This window comes from Folsomia candida, unplaced genomic scaffold (assembly GCF_002217175.1).
Source record: "Folsomia candida strain VU population unplaced genomic scaffold, ASM221717v1 Fcan01_Sc002, whole genome shotgun sequence".
NCBI lineage: Eukaryota > Metazoa > Arthropoda > Collembola > Entomobryomorpha > Isotomidae > Folsomia > Folsomia candida.
The window spans coordinates 14368518-14390397 of NW_019091194.1; the positions used below are offsets into that span (position 1 = coordinate 14368518).

The following is a 21880-nucleotide window of genomic DNA, read 5'->3' on the forward strand; positions in this document are numbered from 1 at the left end:
GACTTTGATTTCGTTTTGCTTGACTTGACTCAACTATTGCGGATTCAGTCATGCAAATACTTAAAGATATTACGAGGAGAATCTTCCGCTTGTGTGTATTTACTATAAAAGCTCGTCTCAACATGTTCCTTTTCTTGCAATTCGTTGTTAATTCGAGATACAATAGCTTCATAAGCATAAATAGCTGAAATCTCTGCGCTCAAGAACTTAACGTGTTCTGGGTAGCGGGGTATATTCCTTAGATGACGGAAAACTAATGTTAAACTCGTACTACGAATAAATAGTTAGTAACGAAGAGCAATTGTATGCTAATTGTAAAGAATGATCCACGTTTATAATCATGATCACTGCACGATTTGTATTGCGAAACGAAATGCTGGTTTTTAACATTTGCACGTTATTTCTAAAATGTTAAACTTAAGACGTACTTAAGCTAACCTACATAAAGTTTAATTCTAGAAAAAATTGGTTGAATGTGCAGATCTATTTTAATCTCAGCCTTCTTGACCCTCTTTGAACGTGATGATGGAAATCATTAGGAAAATTAATGTATCTTGGAAATTCCTGCTGCACGACCACGAGGTTAGTGAAGATCCACTTTACTTGAATCGGTGTTCAATTTCCAAGTGGTTCAACTCGGCTAAAGTGACAAAAATGAGACGGGGAAAGGGTCTTTTTGGAAACAAGAGCCGTCGCCTGTCGAAAACCCCTATGACGACGACAGACACTCTTCTTGATCCCCACTTTGCGCATTCATTTGCTCGAGCAGACTGTCTCAGCCAGTTTACCGGCTCGTGAGACAGCGACCACCGACAGTTTGAGAGATGTAGGAATGCTTCAGTAAATTTATACAAAGTGGAAAATCATAAAAATTTAAAAATTCGATGACAGGGGCCGTCACCTTGCATAACTTGCCTTCAACTATAATCAGGAAATTACACAACCAAGGAGAAAATCCCAAATTCTTATAGGCTGTCAACTACAATCGGTGTTTTCTCCGTGCTCTAAATTTCGGTGAATTTCTTGGCAAACAGAATTTGCATTTTTTCGCATTACACACGCATGCATATTTCTTGTATATACCTTCCTTTGGGGTACAATGAACCAATACAAACACGGTTTCTTTCAGCAAAGTAATTCAATCTGCTTTTCTTCCGCTCTGTGCATTGGAAAAGTATTAAAAATGAAACCAATCAAACATGCCACCCGCAGTTTTTCACGCTCGTTTCCTCTTTGAAATGGCAAGATGAAAAGGATGGGACCGCTCGCTGCTGAAGCTTCAAATATGCAAATATGAACGTAGACCACATAAACTGCGCGATCTGACCAGGATATCGTCTTGGAATAAAATGGCAAACTATGTACTAATCCTAGAATTTCTCATGACTCATCACTTGCATATACTTACTAATATAAATACGTATAAGTATAAGTCTAACGATTTGTGCACGTGTTGAGCAGCCTCGCCTTCCAGGTCAGCATACGTACATAGGCTTGACACAAGCTGAGTCTGCCACTTTGACCTAATAATGATAAATACTTAATGGATGGTCAATGAATTATGCACACATGCACAAACATTTAAACAAAGTTGCATCTTATTTATTTGCAAAAAATGCATCATGAAAATGTGTATGTAATATGTCACTGTATGGTTTTGATATAATATGTACGTACGAATTACAAATTGTAACTCTGAATGAAATTTTACATAGTATGTAAGTGATGCCCCCTAATGATTGCTTGCTGCCAAAATTAATATGCCGTGTCAATGTAAATGGGATTCTATTACAAATGTACCGAATTTATTGCATTATTAGACTAAATAGCCGAATTTGAGATGATGGTTTGCGATTCACCAGTTAATCTTGGCTATATTAAATTTTCCCATAAGCAATAATACTTACATACACACCACTACATGGATGAAGGCTATATTATTATATTAATGTGGAGCCAAAGCTGGCTTTACAAACTGTACTTTGAGCTTTAGTGGTTCGTGAATTATCTTGTCCGGATCCAACATTCACTGCAAGAAATTCTGCGCCAGCTAAGCTACTTAAATACCACACAATGGGACAATAATGAGAATGTATAACCGCAATGTTACCCGCTTTGTGGTTGGTGTGATAACAGAAATGTTTAAAAGAAAATCCTTAAAGCTAGACATCTCACCTAATTATTCATGTAATATTGCAACAATATCTGCATGATATCGTCTGTGCGGGAAGACTTTGCATAAATTATTTACATGTCTATGCACATTGTATACGTATATATACATGACGTATTACGTGCACATGTCTGTACAAATGTATGCAAAAGTTAGCCAAGCCAATGAACCAGCGAATTTTCCCCAAAAATCTTCAGGAACAATAATTGTGTGTCTAGTACTCTAAGCAGTTATATAAACGGTTCCTGTAACTTATCCCGGTTAATGTCTTTGAGTATCTAATACTTCACTGTGTAGTTTGACTGCACAAACTTTGTGTCAGCCAAAAAATAAGATGTCACAGTTTTGCAATGAGTTGAAATAAACTACACAGCAGTTTATGTCTAAAGAGCATCAAAGGTACTTGAGGTCGACATTGTAATGTCACTTGATGTATTGCAAGCATTAGCGTTTGCTTTCTGGATCAAGAAATCCATTACTCGCAACAAATTTCCTCCCTTTTCCTCCCGTTCTCTTGTCTCAAAAAATTAATAAGGATTACGTGTAGGGTTAATAATTCACAAACCCCTCCTTTGTCCTCGACATGGTTATTTATGAGCAGTTAAATTGCCTATTTTTTCCATATTTCACGTGGAATATTTTATCTCCTTTTGTGCAGACCAACGTTTACGACTTTTACATTGGAAATGCCGCGACGAGGTCGGTCGGTTGGTCGGCCGTCGGAGGGAGATTAAATTGTCGTGTCCGAATGACGCAACAAAGTGTCCACAATGGGTTCGCAAACAAAATGTGCTTCTTTCTTATCTTGGAAAATTATCGCCAGAGTTGAGAAGAGTTGAGAATTTTAATTAAGACCCGTCCTTGAGATGAAGTAGCGAGCGGCGGCGTCATCTCTTTGAGTGGGCCTGATGAAAAAATTGAATATACTCCAATGCCCATTTAAAATGTTTCCGCTTCATGTAAAAAATCAAACAGAAACTTTGTCCTGTCTCCGTTTTAGTGAGTTCGCATGCTATGCACATGGGGGACTCAAAGATCTATGTATACATACATAAACATGAAATTAGAATTATTTTTAGTGGAGTAGAAAGCTGAGAATTAAGTATTCACGTACATCATAACATACATGAATAAGAAATAGCAAAGTATAAAGTCTGGCAGTCTGCGAGGAAATATATACTTCTCAAGTAAGAGATGATGATACATGTGCGAAAAGTTCATTCTCATGCGGGCTGCGAAAAACAAAATATATTTGGTAAGATGCCAAGTGCACTCACAAAATGAAAATTAATTTCGTGCCGTCCCTCTTTGTGCTTCGTGAAACGAAAAATAATAATCGCAACAAAAAAGATCTGTAGTGAATATTAATGCCGTCTCATAACCTCCGTGAACATACAAAAGTATAGTTATGCCCTTGAAATGAATGGAATTGGGTCAGAGGTCAGTACATTTGATTGATTCTATAGTTCTCTCCCCCTCGGCCACATCTGCGGACATACTTTGTCAACCCATTTAATCGAGTGTGACTCGCTTCCGTCAGGCTTTCTTCAGAACGGAAACACTTTCATTCCTTTCCAGCTTTAATGGTGTGTTGCAGAAGAATTGGGCTAGTTTTTACTTGCATGCATGTATATTCAGACAAGTAGGTGACGACCGAATTATTGTTAAGTAGTAGTTGTTAAGTAGAAAAATATATAATTTTACATCAGAAAACGAATTAGTTCATTTTGAAATAGATGCTTCATTGCATCAGTCGATTAGTTGGGGAATGGATTACAATAAAAATGTAGTGTTTTTGTACACTGTCATAAACGTACATATTATGTACGTACATAGCATACATATATAGCACACACAATCAATTTATTTTCCCCCACCGACAATTCGTTCTGCCCTGACATAATGAAAAGCTAGAAATCTCATCAAAAATCTTGACCTTTGGCAACAAATCAAATATCCTGGAGGAAAAACTTCAGTCTTTTGGACAAAAACCTTTTTCATGATTTTCGCCCACGAAAACCCGTTACGTAAATGTCTGAATTCTGAAACGAAGCAATCACAAAGACGTTTTCCCATTATGTGTAAATCATAACTTATTTTGGTTCGGTGCTAGATCAAATCTCATTAGCTTGTGTTCTGATGGGACGTATGAAATGTCTCATTATGTTTCTAATTTTTACTGACGAAAGCAATAAAATTTACTACAATCTACAATAGTATACCCAGCACAGTCATAACGAAGTAATTTTCCCATCTCCAGAACTTTATGTACATATCAAACATTACAGTCCTGTATAAAGTACCAAACATTCAACTCTGCACATTTTGCATATAAACACGCGTATTGTGTATTTGTACTAAAAATACGAGCATATGCATGTACTTATGTATAAGTTAGAAGTAACTGATATTTCGTAAGAATATGACACAAACAGGTCCGATTTTAGTATCAAACAAATAGCAGACGATGTTGAAGGGGATCTGAATAATATTTGTCGCCATATGTGCCATCAGCATTATACAACTCCTCGGAATACAAGGAAAAAAGGATAGGCTGAAAGTCAGAAAGTTGAAGATTCAATGTCTGTTCCATGTAAATATGATCCTTGAAACAAAAGCATTCGCAAAGAATGGAAACATCAGACTAATGACGTAGAAAACAAGGCCTGTTGTTCTGGGCCGAGGATCATGTTTACACATTTAACGACATGACAAGTAGATCATTCGACGAACAAGTACGGAAGATTTGTTGACAACTTATTTTGAACGTATTTATGTTTGACATTTGTTCATACAATGCTGGAACTTGGAACGTGTAGAAATGACATTTTGGTAGAATGCCTGTCTACACTTCTCTATTAATTAATGTAAATTATTCTGGCCACCGACTGACAACTAATTTCAAAAGTGAGTAATGGCCAAGCTAAGTAGTCACTCACTGGTAATGTTTGGAAGTATGCATGTATTTGTATGTAGGTGTTCTGCTGGTGACATTTATCACATATACTGACGTATGTATTTATGAGTGAATACGTGGATCATGGAGCGACACTTCTGACGACGGGTTTATAATTACAAAGTCATTTAATGTTATTTTACAGTTTCTTTGAATTATTCACTCCTGTCCATCCAATATACAAACGAGTTCTAAATAAACACTTCTGACTGGCTAGCAGCATCAAACAGAGGAATCTAGCAATTAACGTTTAATGGCTTTCAACGAGACACAAAGGTTTTTTAATCACCTATCAAAGAGATTCAATTTTCCATCAAGGTCAAAGTGTCACTCCAGATGGGTCCCATAAAACACGTATACATTATTTTGATATTTAGCAACCACATGTTTTGCTATGATGAATTCTGTATTAAAGATAAGTATGCATTTTAGTTTTATTGCTACAGAGCAAAGTAATATGTGTGTTACAGAATGTATAATTCTCCATTATACACCAAGCATGATGAAATAAGGGATGTGCGGACGGATGTGTATTGAATTTTACACATTATCAAATCGATGCTTTTTTCAGCAGGAAGTGCATTGAAGCGACTTTTCCCCTCTGAACTGAACGGTCCGGGAGATTTGTTGGCTTTTCCATCGAAGGTCAGCCCTTCATGACCCCACACCTCCGTCTTACCAACAGAAACAAAAATAAAACGGTCCCAGAGGAAGGCGTATTTCTTCCTCTGGGAATCTTCCGCCTTGTATGTAAATGCATACAACTTCAGAAAAACAATCGTTCATTTTTTATTTTGTTTATCCGAGATAAACAAATAAAAAAATGAAACAAAACAAAACAATGATCTTTCTCACCAATTTTGATGCCCACTCCCAACTTATGTGGAGAAAGGTGGTCAAATATGCATTTTCACTTTACTTTTGCAAGTGTCAGAACATATTCGCACAAGGCCTATGTGCATGTTTAGGTAAAGCTTTGTGCTGCGAATAACGAAACATCAAATCACTCAAGTTATTATGTTATTTGTGTAGTTATGTGAAAGAAAATATACTGTTACATCGAGTACAGAAAGCAAAAGGAAATGTCAACAAGCTTGGATAAGTTTGTCAGTAAACTTTTTCTTATGAATTGTATGTTGTAACTTCTTTAATATGGGTGGCCTTCACAAAAGATCAGTTGGATTCAAAATCAAAAGTCGCAAATTGTCAATTTATTTCAAAAAGTTTCAAACTTTGAGAAAGTTTGGCTACTTAAAATGTTGCAAATTGTTATTCTAGGATTTCCCAACTAAATTATTATCCGAAATATGTACATATGTCACAAGAGTTTTTAAAGTGAAGTTGTTTAATAATAAAAACTTTTCCTTAATTGCATGATTATATTCTGAAATTGGCAGCATTCTGACAATTCCAAATACTCATATTTCAAAATTCAAGTTTAATTTTAGTAACTGCACCAACAAATAATTTCATGGTACCCTTGTCATCAAGTGCGATAACTTTCCATGCAGGTTAAGATTATCTTAATATTGTGTAACACAACTTGTGTTGATAACAAAAGCTAAAGTCAATCAAACTCTGCAGGACCTATTTTGCATTTAATCTTTAGCAGGCAATAATAATCATGAGAATGCTAGTTTTCTCCGCTTTCTCCCTGAATCCGTTTATTAGAAACGCATGAGATCATTTTATTAAGGTATCATCATAAACTCCAACTTTTGCTTTTAAAGTTCTACTCAAGTTAAGAAAATTTAAAACGAATACCAGCCTATGACCGTGACGACGAGGTCAAACGCCAAAAAATACATAAGCCATGCGTCAGCGTGGTGACATTATAAATGAAATTTCAATCGCTTTGACGCTACTTCTTTATGTTCGTTTAAAACGTTTTATTTTACTTTGAAGTGATTGAAAGGCAAAAGGTGACAATTTACAAATTCGCCAGCCAAACAACGAAACCACAAAAGTGACATGCAATTATCCTGCATTTAGTTCAAAAAATCACTAGAGTTGTATTACAAGTAGTTAATAAATTGTTAGATATCGTTCAAAGGGAGGTAAATTACTTGACGATGAGCTCGTGTCGCTGAACATAACCTTTGGATCAGTGTGGTCTGAGCTTACAAGACTAAATTAGATTAATAACCTACAACTCAAGACGCTACACACAACGTAGAGGGAAAATTTATGTGAGGGGATAACAGTCATCTATCAATAAATAGTTTTCATAATGTGATTCAATAAGTTTTTCATTATATTAAATTTTAGGATTAGTACCATTTATCTATCATTAATGTAAGCTCTAAGAAATGTCAAAGCAATCCTATGCAATACAGCTTCATGTACGTAATACGAAATTGTTTTTAATCTGATACAAATTAATTCTTAATCAAGATTACAACATGTCGAGAAACGACATATTGTTCGGGTAATACATAAATATTTCCAGTGTGAAAAAAAATTGGACCAAAACTGCACAAAATATCAATCCAATGAAAAGAAAGTGTAATTTGTTATATTTAGTAGAACGTTGTCCTTGTCTAGACCTCAAGAAATTCATTGCCCCTCCAGGGGACGACCCATAACATGTTTTTGGGAAATTTGCTGAAAAGGAGGGAGTTGCGTACTATGCAAATCTTGGGAAATACCCGCCCGTTTTAGAATTCGCTTGGACAGTTACTAGTCGTATTTAGTAAGTGGATTTTAAACGACGAATCTTTATTTGGTTTGCATCCTGGCTGAGTAATATAATTTTGTGGGCGTGGTTGCGTTAAAACTATTGCCAGCGCATGTCTAATATGCATGCAGTGACTGAATGAAAAGAAGCGAATTTTATGTATTGCAGAAGGTTCAGCACTACAAGATTACAATAACCCATACTTTAGTTAGCCAATGTCCCTGAATTCTTAACCGGCCTTCAAATTTACAGAGTCTCCAAGGTATAGGGATATCGTACGGTTGGTTGCGTATGTGGAGCGAATATTTGCATTAATTTCTTATTTGAATTTTAAATCAGCGATGATTCATGATGGTCCAATTTTGCTTTAGGGACATTGATGCAGATTGCTAGGAATTGTGTACTTTACGCTGTTTACAATGTTCGTCCCATCCGAGACGGATGAGTACACATTTCTGGACGTTCTACCTCGGATTACATATACGAGCGTATTTCCCGATGAAGATATCAACTTCAGCGGAATGCTATAAGCTTTATGCACCCTTTAAAATCCAAATAAACTCCAAAATCAATTGCATACTAAAACTTACAATGTATACACTTGAGAAGTGGTACTGAACTATCTAGGATTTCGTATAAAAAACAATTGCGATTTTAATTGCCAAGAAAATACCTTATCGCGGAGATAATAATTCATCTACACATATCTAAGATAAAAATCGTAATTTGTTTTAATTTACGGATGCAGAAATACATAAATATATAAGTAGCTCAAAGTGGAAGAATAGAAGTGTATTGAGACCTACAATCATTGATTGTGGTACTACCCTAAAGTTAGTATAGCGAAAATGACTATTTTTAATAATTAAATACTCTAGGAAATTTAAATCAAATTAAATAATGATGTATAGCAAACAAGTTTACAGGATGAAGTCTCGACTTTACTGGCTGAACGAATTCTAGACATAATAATTCATTTCTGATAGACAACATTGTTTTCAACGCCAACCAATTTATCATCGCGGTAGCGTACACAAGCTGACATTTTAAAATGACAGACAAACCAGTAAATTATACTTATTTAGTATCTCGAGTCTAAGGTTTCCATATGCAATAATTTCACCTCTTCGCTGTTTGTAGTCAAACTTATTTGGGTACTTATTTTCATGAGGTGATACAAATTGTTCGCAATCTAAAAGTAGTAGTATCAACCTAATTGAAGACTACTAATAAGATAATTGAGACGTCACAACGTTTTAAAAAATCAAAGTCTTCAAGTTTATCCACTCATCTCCTTCTCTCGTCAGAGTATGGTCACTCTGCTAAAAAGAAGTTATATATTCCTCACCTACAAGTGTCTAAAGCCATTTGATTTAAGCAATTATTATGCACAAGCTCTTCGAAGGGCGAACCAATTTATGCTAGAGTAGCCAAAGGGCAGCCATACGTACATACTTTTCTTACACAATTAGACTTGCCTTCTCACCTCTCAAGTCAACCTGTGTCCTTTAGAGAAGATTGCTTGATACTTTTTTATGCACAAATGACGTAATGATTTTTCGCTGGCCAACTTGTTTAGCTACAGATCAGCATTTGAGTTTACAAATTCATAGTCAAATCCATCTCCTTCCGTTGTGGTTGTTGTTGTACATATTTTGTTGGCGAATATGTAGTCTGGCTCGGCATATTAATAACTACTTTTTAGCATAATGTCAAATTCTGTTAATGACAAGGTTGTACCAGCTGCTACATTATTCAACCGCAAAATCTCATCTAAACTATGGTGGAACTAGTTGGAAATGCTTATGAGTGGTTGTTTTTCTTTTGTGTTATACAATACGCTGCATATTATGTAGATATATCGAAGAGACAGTTTGCAGCAGTGACTTTCTGGTGCAAATAATTTAGCAGGAAATTTGGCGTTTGTGTTCATTCATTATTAATTAAGCAGTCGACTGTAGTCTACATTTATGAAGATCTTCTTCACACCCGTTTTATCTGCCCAGCGCCCAGCAAGCAATCTCAAGTCACTAATAAATGAACCTTTATTGAGACCAATTTGTATTCTTGTCTCAACTCCAAGACTTCCATATGCATATCCCGCACCCCATATTTACTCGCAAAGGCTAGCTCGTTGTGAATTCTGCTACTGGTCAGCCATCTTATAAAAGTTTTGGCGTATAAAATGCTCCAAATATCGTCCTTCTGGACACTGCGCTGTGCGACCAATTTGACCTCCAACGACGAATCGAAAATGAGAGGCTGCGTATTCTATAATGCATACACCGCTGGGTTCTGGTGGTCACACATATGGCGTTTGGAGTCAGGGAATATGAACCTGCTTAACAGATATGTATGGGAGTAGAGGCTGGAGAATTGTTGAAGATTACACACGTAGCTCAAATGTCAGAGTTGATGGACAAGCTGAATTATTTAAATGTGCTCACCTTTTTCATGATGAACTTGCATGCTTCCTCCTTTAAAGTTTTAAGGGTGAGAAGAGATGTATCCACTGTAAAGGGAATACATTTTGTCAGCATTTGTAACTGATATGATAACTCATTTGTTTACGACGTAGCACAGTAGATTTGAGTTTAAAATGTATTTTAAATTCTATAAAGTTCTTACCTGTGGCCGAGTCACGAACAAGGCCCAGTTGAAACATGAATGTGACCATGTCTCCTGAAGAATTGTCCATCTTTCCTTCTGTACAACTACGAACTACTGCTGTTGAAACGCTGCTAATTGAAAATAATGACGCCGTGTGATCAATTGTTTGATGTATTTATTATTATTTTCCACTCTCCGCATCCATACACTTCTCCAACAAGGTTTCAGTTACTCGTCGTTCTCAGTAATTAAAATTGCTTGCGTTCACAGCAGCACATCTGTCGTCAGAGTGGAAAATAACCGCAGAGAATTGGCAGGTACTCTACTACGACTAATAATAATAAGTACAGTTCTCACGCACGCCGAACTGTTTTCAATGGAAAGATCTTTAGGGTTTTCTTCACTCGAGAAACACAATTCTTTTGCGGTTATTTTATTAACGCAAGTATCTGGAAATCGATAATAGAGGCGTCTCACTTAACCGTTCCTCGCTATACCACGAAATATGTAGTATAGTTAATATATTTGCACGTATAATAACTATGCCACTGCTGAAACCGTAAGTTTTATATTATGTAAATCTCGTAGACGGTGTAATAATGTAGGATAGCACGGTAAATGTTGCGAGTTCGTGGATAATCTCAGGTAATTTTCCAGTTGATAAAACTTGGGAATGGCAAATACGCCGTTTTTTACTCGTTGGGAGCAAAAGTTTTTATAAAATGTTACACAGTTCGATTCGACACACAATTGGGTTTTGATAAAGTTTTAAACTGCAAAAAGTGTGCAAGTTGATTGCTGACTCACTCAGATTGTGTGGGCCAATCTTGCTTTCTATTCTTCGTCGACTCAAGTAAGGATGCTCGCGAGACTGAGAAAATGCATCACTGCTCGATCCCTGACAGACGATCTCGTGTGGTGGTGGTAATAACTGTTTTGCTGGGTTTGGTTGGGGGTCGATTTTCGATACCTCGTCGCCTCTTGCTGGTTCACTATTGTTGAGCAGCAAATTCGATGGCCGATTGGATTGTTGTCACTGTCGTGTTGTTCCTTCTCGAAGTCCACTCCAACAATCTGTGCACACCAAGAACACAACGTGAGCTAGGATTGGCAATGGTGATGCATCAATTTATACTTGATGGTTGGTTTCCCTATCTAATGCTATGCTATTACAGTTTTGTTGAATCATTGGCCATGGCCCATTAAGCACAAACTATTGACACACTGTGTCACAAACATTGAACAAAGATCATGTATGTTTGTTCATCTATATGTAGTTTTTACATTGGCTAATTTGATTTTTGATAATTTCTCGCATTATACATAAATAAATTATCTGCACACATTTATTACTGGGAATGGCACCTTGTTTGGTTAACTAGTATGTAGGTATTAGTATGTTTTATAGCGCATTTAGAAATGACTCAACAATCTGTTTTTTTTAAGTTTTATAATTGCGCTATGCACATATTATGTACAATGATACAAATAGAAGCTCATCAAGTTGAGGAAGGAGAATTACGAGAACAAATAACAGTTGCAAAACATGTACTATTCTAATTATAAAAATGTTTAAATCCTATGGACATATGAAATGATGTCTGCATTCGATAGCGTCAGAAGGAATATGATAAAAAAATTCTAGCGAAAAATAAACAAGCAACAATATTGCAGAAACTGACTGACAGATTTCTACCAGTTGCCACCAGTTGGTCTTGTTGGGTGTCATGCTGGATTATGACGTAACAAATGTTCTTGAAGCTAATAAGCGCGTGTAGGAGGTCTTTGTTTTAGTATTTCCATTACTTATTGCACATTATATTTAGAGCACATGTGTATCATATATATATCGAGTATCCGGCTCTGTTCCACTTCTTAAGCCCAGTTCAGTGAGACGTTTCTTTGATTGCAAGCCGTTCAGATATGTGTGCATTTAATGAGCTTAGAAGTTAGATGACTAACTCGCGGATTTACTCATCTTTTTTATTTATATTGCAAAAGTATATGTAACAACCAGCCAAGACCATGCACTAACTAATCTAGGCTACATGCATATGTACATAGTTTAGCACACTCCAAAAACAATATTGAATGCATACGTACGTACTTGCTGACTCTCGTTATGTATCCCTCCCTTTTATCTTCATCCGCATGAATAACTTTGTTATGGTTCCGCTTCTAAATCAGGGCCAAAGTCAAGGGAAAGCCTGTAACAAAAAATAAATAAGTTGTATTTTGGACCCAATTTGTTTATGTAATCCACATTGTGTAAACATTTAATTAGCAATAAATTTGATCCACGGGTATTGTGTTACTATCTGTTTAGGCTTAGATTTCGTCCGACTCAACGTTTCTGTGATAAACCACTATCAACACATGTAGTTAACCCTACTCTGATTTATGCAGTCTTATTTCCGAAAACTTTTATGTTTATTATGTTCATTGCTAATTTTGGAACTCGGTCACACGTCAAATTCTCACATCCATCGTTATCTGCTGGACAATAAACTATTTAATTCACTTCTGAGTTGACTCAACGGATCAATGAGCATGGACTCATTGTCAATCGTTCAACATTATGGTAAAATATTTTTTTATAGATCATGATCATCGTTTAAATAATCTAGGGCTCTTGAATTTCATGGAATTCATAAAGTCTGTGTCAACTATTAGAATACAAGTTCAAAATCCATTGATGCTGCATGGGGAGGAAATTGTGCAACACACATTGGGTAACACGTAGGATGTATATTGTGATGTCAAAGCACAATTGAAAAAGAGTTCAATAGGTTAAACTAGTTTGTCAGGGTTAGAAGTTGATTATTGCGCCCCGATGGTAATATTCAGTAATGGGTATTCTTTTGATGTGCAAATGTGTGCTTGTTTATCGCATACGAAATACTTTGTATGTTTCCAACCATATCACTCGTCGATCGGGAGGAGCATTACACATATCGGTTGTGGGGTGATTGACGTTAATGATTTTGCGGTTCTCAATTTCATTCCGAGTATAAAATGTGCTTCTTCGCTTGACAGCAGCGTTTTAACGACCAGATACCCGAAAACCTTTTGTGCCACGAGATCAAATAGAAATATACCACATGAAAGCAGCTCCTCTATGAATGAAGTGGTTGGTGTTTTCAAATTGCACCAACAAACCAACTCTTCGGCGTCGCCATCATCAATGCAATGGAATTTAATTGTTTGTGTAATAATATGTCATCCTCCAGACACCACCTTATCAACCACACGACTTACGTACCTGCCCTCCACTACTGCATACGTTCTGACCATGGTATGCACGCTTTAATCGGAACGCAAATTATTTCTTTCAAGTACTTTTACAACCGTATAAATAACGACAATAAATGTCATTTTGACTTTTAGCGTAAATTAGAGTGGAATATCTCCACATTTTCAAGCAACTACGTCAAAATGATAAGGAATGGCTAGAAAAGGGGATAAATAAATGCCTGTGAATGCAGAAAACTTACAAAGTGACACAAATTCAAGTGCATGCATATTTAGTTGGCTTCTTGCTTTCGAGTCGTGGAGGAGGAAGGAGAGTATTGTACTGCTCAAGGTACACAGAAACCGTTACGTACTGCAGTCCACGTAAATTAAATGACGATAAAATCTATTCTACCCAAAACCCACTCGCCAACCTTGTTATTGCCACCACTACTTTTACCGTATAATAATATTGTGCCAGAATTGGATTCACCTCACCTTTCCCTGCAACCGTTAACACCACTCATCCATTTCGTTGTGCTCCATTTCACCCACAACAAAATCAACCTCTCAAAAGTTACACCCTTATGCCTTTCCTGAATTTTGATAAACAAAGCATAGGCAAAAAAGCAGGAGAGGAAAGTAAATTAATTGGACGAAAGGGTGCATTCTGTGGTTTGACTCGTGATAAGTTGAACCCCGGTTTTGAATCATTGTAGCGAAAGGTGTGCAATATTTCCACTCAATTCTTGCTTGTCTCAAGCCAGAAGAGGATAATGATGGTGGTACCGGTGGTGGTGTCTTTTGCTTAAAAGGAGATTTCTCACTTCTCCTTTTAAATTCCTCCATCCCACTCTTTGGGCCAGTTTACAGTGAAATAATAAAGGGACATGACGGGCATTCCGCTTCGCAAAAATTAGCCAGGTCTCATTTTTTGTAATCAAGGTCAATGCACCAACCAAGAGTCATGCAACAATACGCCAATCAACTTTGCCATCAAATCAGCCTCTTTTTTATACATGCATGCTTCGTCTTTGTTAGTCAACTTGCATCCTTCGTTACTTACGGGACACTACAGCACAGAATGCAGGCTCATACCTTAAAACCAGCCAAGTAAACCATGTGAAAAGAAGTCCACGAGAAATAAGTAAATGAGCAACATTGAGATTTTGTGCAATAGCAAACAACAAACCCATTGCAACCCAGGAATGCAGTTAGACCAAGAAATTAAACGCAAAACGATCACACTTGCACACATCTCATCATCAATCTTGTGAGCGACTGTGATACTTAGGATTAGGATTAGTTGCATTTTAGGCTCCATGTAAAAATTTATAAAGCACTTTCATGTTCACGAAATATTTCATGACCAATTTGTATGCAATTCTTAAGCTCAACTTTTCTCAACTTTGAAGAACCCAGTTACACTTACAGCATTTGCATAACGAACTAATTGCAATTAAGTAAAGCAAATGAGACACAAATATTACATACTCAACATTACGAAACTGAGAAGTTTGAATGTTCGTCGTATTTTTAAAACTTGCCACGTGTGGATACTTACATAAATGGAAATTTTAACCATTACATATTCTCTTTGCAGGTTATGTTATTACTCTCTTGAGACAGAGACATGTTTTTAAAATAAAAGTAACGTATTCAGTACTTGCCCTTTTTTATTAATATGTGTACGTGCTCAAGGAGAATGGACAGTCTTTTCTGGAACGAATTACATGTTCTCAAATGTTTTCTTCTTGGGACAAGAAACGATTTCTGTTGACATGTCAGGAAATATGCGCAGAAATTCCAATGTCAATTTAGGGTATGCTCCAAATACGAGGAAATGAGGACACTGCACAAGTCAACTTATTATTATTTTGCACTGTTGCGTTAAATCACGACTAAACTACTCGGTGCACAACACTTGCTTGCTTTCAACTCCTGTGATTTCATAACTGAAATATAGCTTGTGCATATCTTATTCTCTGAACAACATAACTGTAACAATCGTCTCAACGCTTCTCGGGTGCTATGCACTTGATCCACGCAAACGTACTTTCCGTCACATACCGTAGGTGTGCAGGTGATTTAATGTGCTTTCCTTATAGCACTATAACTAACCAATTCTAACGTTCACATAACAGCATCCTTCTGTGCTTACCTCCAGATAATAACAAGTTTAGTGGCCAATGTTACCACACAGCCTTCACGTTACTGTCGTATTATTGTCTATTGTTCAAGTCCTATTAGAGCATCCAAATCTCGTTGAATTATAACGGTGACAGCATTTCAGTCCTGTCCTAATGTCATGTCTTTGGATTCCCTTTGGTTAAATTTTGGAATTTGTGCATAATCGTTGCATTCAAAACCCTGTCCAACAAAACTACCTTAACTTTCCTCATCAAAATATGTCTAACGTAACTCCTGCCTAAACTCGCAGTCTATTATGTGTCCAATAGTGTCCAATATGGTCACTTTGCTAAATCTATCCCTAACTTTATTTTACAGGCATAACAATGCTGGCTGGTGTCAGAACAATGTACAATTATATAATGTGCCACCCGTTCTTCTGCTGGGAAACTAGATAGGAGGGAGGTGTAATATGTAAATTAGAGAAAGGTCTACAGAGACAATTATCTGAATGAATCTAAAAGTTTAATTCAACTGCGCCCAATGCGAGAGGGAACATTGTATAAATTTATAATCTATCCGTGAGTATAACGACCACTTTCGCCTCGTGATAATAAATACGTAAAGTTCAAGTTAACCTACTGAATTACATATTTAATTCGAAAATGTCTATAAATTAAGACTACACCCAATTTAACACTCCTCGTGTACTGTAAAAGGGAGATTTCATTGCAATACTTGAACGATATTTTCTATTACCAGTGTCCGTCAGTAAACACTTAAAATTACAAGAAAAATAATACGACCTTTTGGTTTCAGTATAAAAAATACAGAAAGTACGCGTATGTGATTCTTAACTTGGATAATTATTCGGGGTATTTATGCGCATAGATACATTGCCAAAACCTTTACCAAATAAAGGTGAACCAAATAATGGAGTGACTTACAAACGGTACTCATATTATTACATATGTATGCATCCAGAAATTACGAAAACACCGAGAGCGAACAGGAATCAATAAGTTCAAAGTTGATATTGCTGGTAATTTGTTATCTGTCTACCAAGAACACTCAATTTAGGAGATTAGTTAATTGCATACAAATTACGTTCGACTACTGCGAAATGTATGTATTTATGTATGATATTGAAAATGTCATGACTGATGCTCATTAATGTTGACGAGCCAGCTTGCATAGTTGTATGCTCGATAGGAAAATAATTTAGCAATGTGTCTATTTAGCCATATGTACACATACCGAACGGTAGCAGCCGGATTCCCGCATATCCATCAATTCATTCATATTTTTGTTTGGGAAAGTAACATTTCAATCTCTTTGAGGTCTGTCTGATGATAAAAGCCTGCTTGATTAAGACACAACAACGCAAGGTAGAATTTGAGTGTAATAGTAATGTGCGTAGGATTGGATAAAACTCATTTGGAGATGCCAATTCTTTATTTAGTTCACTTCAGTTGTTGATGAAGGTCTCCTCGCTGTTGCGCAGCATTATTAGCTTTCAAAGGAATGGATGTCAGCATAATTAAGAGAAACAAACCGAGAGGGGAATTCATCATTTAGCCAATTCAATTAACTGGATTACTTATTTATCGGGATGCTTCCGATGCTGGAGGAGACGTTGGAGTGGAGACGTGGGAGATTTACTAACAAACTCACCAATATAGAGACAAGTAAAATGCTCTAGTTTTTATCCTCTCTATTGTAATGCTCATCATATAAATGATTTATATTGGAATTGATTAATCAACACAAGTTTACGTTGTCAATATTATACAGCGCTTTTTTCTCAACAAAATTGATGGTTCAAAATTAATGAAAAACTCAGCAGACGACAAGAATGTATGTACAGTTCATACTTGTACACATGAAAGAAGATCAAAATGATGGAATATTTGCAGGAATACACTTATGCTCGTCATTCATCTAATCTTGGTGTCTAGTTTCACGCGGGTATCAAGTTTCGTTTTCAGATCGACTAACTCGTTTTAAGTAAAGCTTTTACAGACCTCATTTTATGTATGCAATCAATGTTTAACTACGAGTGATTTATTCTCCATTTTATACACAACGCTAACACTCCTTCTGGGTGACTTTGTCATTCAATCAGGTTGGATGGTCATGCACAACTAAAATGTTTTTGAACCAACTTTGTCATAGAAAATGTATGTGGGGCTGAACTATAGAGTAATTTGACCTCACTGTACCGTTTGCGCGTGGTTGTCATTGTCCTAACATACACGAAACCAACAATATGCATACTAATTGACTAATTGACTCGTTGGACGAATGGCTATGTCACGTAATGCTCATATTTCAGCAACAACAAATGAATAACATTTCGGTATCGGTTTAATTTTAATTTCCGCTCCAGAACAATTCATGCATATGGATATACGCTCACCACAAAACCTTTATCCTTTTATGGATTATTATTGAATTTTTTTAAAGTTATTAATGTGTTAGACATGACATTGTAAGAAGGTAATCTTCAATTCAGACCACTTGGCCTATTTAATGTTTTATAAATTAAAATACCCCTGGGGTGCGCTTCAAATATTGTGATCGAGATGAAGTCAGAAAAATTCTAGTGCCAAAAACGAGTCAAAATCGTTCTTGTTCTTGGTTCTGCAAATTGGATTCATGTGTGGCAATCTATCTTTTGTCGTAAAATATGAAATATAAACAGTTCATTAGATGTTAATGGTTTCAGAATAGCTTGTTAAACGAGGAATCGCAAACAATTTGCTACAATTGTTTGCTATTGTTAAGTGCCTGGGTGGCAGCTGTGGGTGGACGTCGATGGATGAATACCAATTTGTAATATTATGAATTTTCATACCTGAGCTAAACAAAGTGTTCCTTCACTCACAATACAAAACGTACTAATTGATGGAAATGAGCTGTCAAGTTGACATGAAATTGGTTGGCAGGCTAGCTCGATGCCATAATAAATTGGGTTCCTTTATTAACCTCTGACGGGCAAAACTTTCCATTCAGCTTTCCCAATGACCAAATGCCTTTATTATAATGCAGGTGCAATTAATCAACATTTTTCAACCAACAAATGGCAACATCAATAAGCGAACATCAAAGGATAAGACTTAAAATCAGTTTAGACGATCAAATAAGCATACAATGGTGACCAATTAATTAAGGTATCAATTTATCACCACATCCCCAACAAGTCATCCATCATGAATGTCAATAATCCCAAGCAGCATAAATAACGCATATGTATAAATATGTACATAGAGATACATAAGTAGAGTATGTATGTAGTAATTGTTTAGTTGGTAAGAATTTGCTCCCAAGCGAGGAGAAACATCAATTAGCCACAGGACGACGTTTGATATTGAATTAGACTTGGCAGTTGTATTTAGATTATGCCAGCGAGGTAACTAATTATCGTTTTTGTCGAGGTTAATTAATACCAAGAATTAATCAATCACGAAGCCCACAGCTCTTCAGCAGACCAAAAACAATAATCGGCTTGCTACGGATATTTCCGAGGTGGGGTGTGCAGTTTAGGTCATGATACGATTTGTATTTTGCGTATTTGTAACAGTGTAAAATTTGTGGTTGTGGGTGAAATTGTTGTTGTCAAACAACAAAACATTGCTTAGCCTGCACGCTGTACAATCATCATCAGGATCACATTGATAACTTTGTTTGAATTTGTTTTTATTTTGGTTCGAGAGCTGACGTCGAAATGTTTAATAATTTAGTTTGTTTGTATGATTGAGGTGAGTTTATGATGCCTGTGAATGAATACCCACTCATGCAACCTGATGGGGTTGATTATATCCATTCATCTCTTATTTTGTGGGTGGGTTGTGAGAGTAGTTATCGCACACAAAAGCATAGGGTCAACCAGCCGAGGATTGAAATTTTCAAGGTAAATCCATTAAAATTTTGCCTTCATTTCAATTGCTGTACGTACCAACAGCCATTGATTCATTTCATCAATTAGTTAATGTGCATGTCCAATTTTACATACAATCACTTGGTTGGTTGGTAGTTGGGCAGTGGCAGAGATGGCAAAAATCAAGCAAGTCATGTCATGTAGCAATAATTACAAGTACGACAACTCTGACTGTGGTACAAAAGTAGCAGTTAGACGAATGCATGTAAATTATTTACAAGGAACGGTAATATCGATTTTCATTTGATTATATGAAAACACTGGATAATTTATGTGGCTTTGATTTCTTACTTGATTGGATGTTTTGGATCAGAGTTGTAATTTATATTTTGTTGGCACACATAAATTGGTAAATGTGTCATGTTTATAACCTGAGCGAGTCGTGGTAATGTGCATGATATTATTAGTCGGCAAAGAGAGTATCTTTCATCTTTTTCGTGATCTTTATTTACTCGCTTGCTCTATTCTCCCATCCACGCACCACGTGAATGAATCTGTTTATACGTATATGAAACGATTCATGGGCAAGATTATAGCCAGATTTATGTATGTATTACACGTATATATGCACGTATTGCCTCCTTTTACACATGTTTCATAGTTGGATGTCCATGGAGTCTTGATTAACAGATCGTAGATTGTGCACGAATTACCAGAAACAAACGACGCGTCGTGAAGTTCAGCAAAGGATGAATGAAAGCTATGTCAATGGCTTCGCGAATATGGGAGAGACGTGTCATATTATTCATAAGAGGAGTTGAAGACAGACGACGAGCAAGGCGATGAAAAAATGAGACATTTTACTGAACGCGAAGAATAAATAATGTATTTATGTATGTACATATTTATGTACACTGTGGAATCACATTGTTCTTCGAGCCAGTGCCCATAAACCACTAGAGGTACAAATAATTTGATTACATTGTAATGTTTATAATAAACAACCCAGGGTAGACGAATGCTGAATATTTCATGACAACTCTTGGATTAAGCGGATCCAAAGTTTATCATTCCCAAAATCTCTAAAACCCTGGAAGTCAATTGATGCTGCTTGGGACCATTTAAAATTGTAGCATATGGAATGTGGTTTTTTAATGATGTTGCATAAATGGCGTTCATTCATACATAAGTACAGTGTCAGCCCAAGCGGAAATTAAATTCTGGTTAATAATGTTCCCCCACTATTTTATGTCCACCCTTTGCTCAGGGTACTACTTTGCATAAGCACTACTACATGCATCTACTTTGGAAATGGCTTAATTTAAATTCCTATATTCTTATGCCATTCCTATGAAAAATATGCTCGATTTTGGGTTTATTTTCATAATGCCCAAGATCGCACGCAGGTATGTAAGTACATATTGGTACATGGTTTTGTACGTACATATGTTAATGCATTGCAGGCAATACATTAATGTTTTCTTACCTTTGGAATATTTTTACCGTTGATAATCCAATCTAATTCGTTCGATTTGAACCGATTACACATTTGCATGCATGGAAAACGTTAATGTTTGGTTGACTGTTAATTTTCATACACATCCAAACTATGCTAATCACACAATGAAGGTTCTTGCAGGTTTGTATGCACGATTAAAATTCAAAATTCCGACAAATCTGTCAGCGACTGTCATAAATCCATGAACGCGACCACAACAACGTCTTCTTTCCGGTCCGGAAAGAGATATAACGCAGCTGACACTGTTGCACTTCCTCGTACAGAGCACACAATGCAAAAAAGGCGAGAGAGCCCATGTGAGTCTCAGCCAGAACTAGGAGAAAGTGTTGTTGCTGCTGAAAGTGGCGATGGAACGAACATCACGAACAGACTTTCACGTGGTGAGAATCGAAATCCAACTACTCGGCTCTCGGACTTTCACCAGGATAAAAGCAGAACTGAGAACGGAGTCCGTCCGGGTTGGAGTAGTGGCAGTCACTTTCCTTTTCCTTCCCGTCTACCTCGTCGTACTGAAATGGAAAGCACTTTCGAATGGTGCGAGCAGAATTCTTCCTTGGCTGCTGGCTTTCTCACTCGTTGTAACAAAATCCAACTGGCTGGCACACTGTTCGTGGCTCTTTCCTATCATATCTCAACAGCAGCATCTCCCTGGCTCTCACATCAGCCGTAGATGAGGCAAAAGCATTCGCTCCTCTTGGAGGAAT

General features: G+C 36.6%; 1 protein-coding gene across 3 annotated transcripts in view; it reads right to left on the minus strand.

Annotated features, from left to right (window-relative positions):
* LOC110844425 (serine/threonine-protein kinase D1) overlaps positions 1 to 21769 on the minus strand; it is a 46680-nt gene extending 24911 nt beyond the window's left edge. The window contains exons 1-4 of one of the 3 annotated variants that reach the window (XM_022090625.2): positions 21144 to 21769; positions 12524 to 12623; positions 10435 to 11490; positions 10254 to 10318 (exon numbers count right to left, since the gene is read on the minus strand). In XM_022090625.2, coding sequence (XP_021946317.1) covers positions 10254 to 10318; positions 10435 to 10504 — 135 coding nt within the window. In that variant the 5' untranslated portion in view covers positions 10505 to 11490; positions 12524 to 12623; positions 21144 to 21769. Of the gene's footprint in view, positions 1 to 10253; positions 10319 to 10434; positions 11491 to 12519; positions 12624 to 21143 lie in introns of all 3 variants that reach the window. The other 2 variants (XM_022090622.2, XM_022090623.2) reach the window with 2 other exon arrangements.
* Positions 21770 to 21880: the final 111 nt, after the last annotated feature.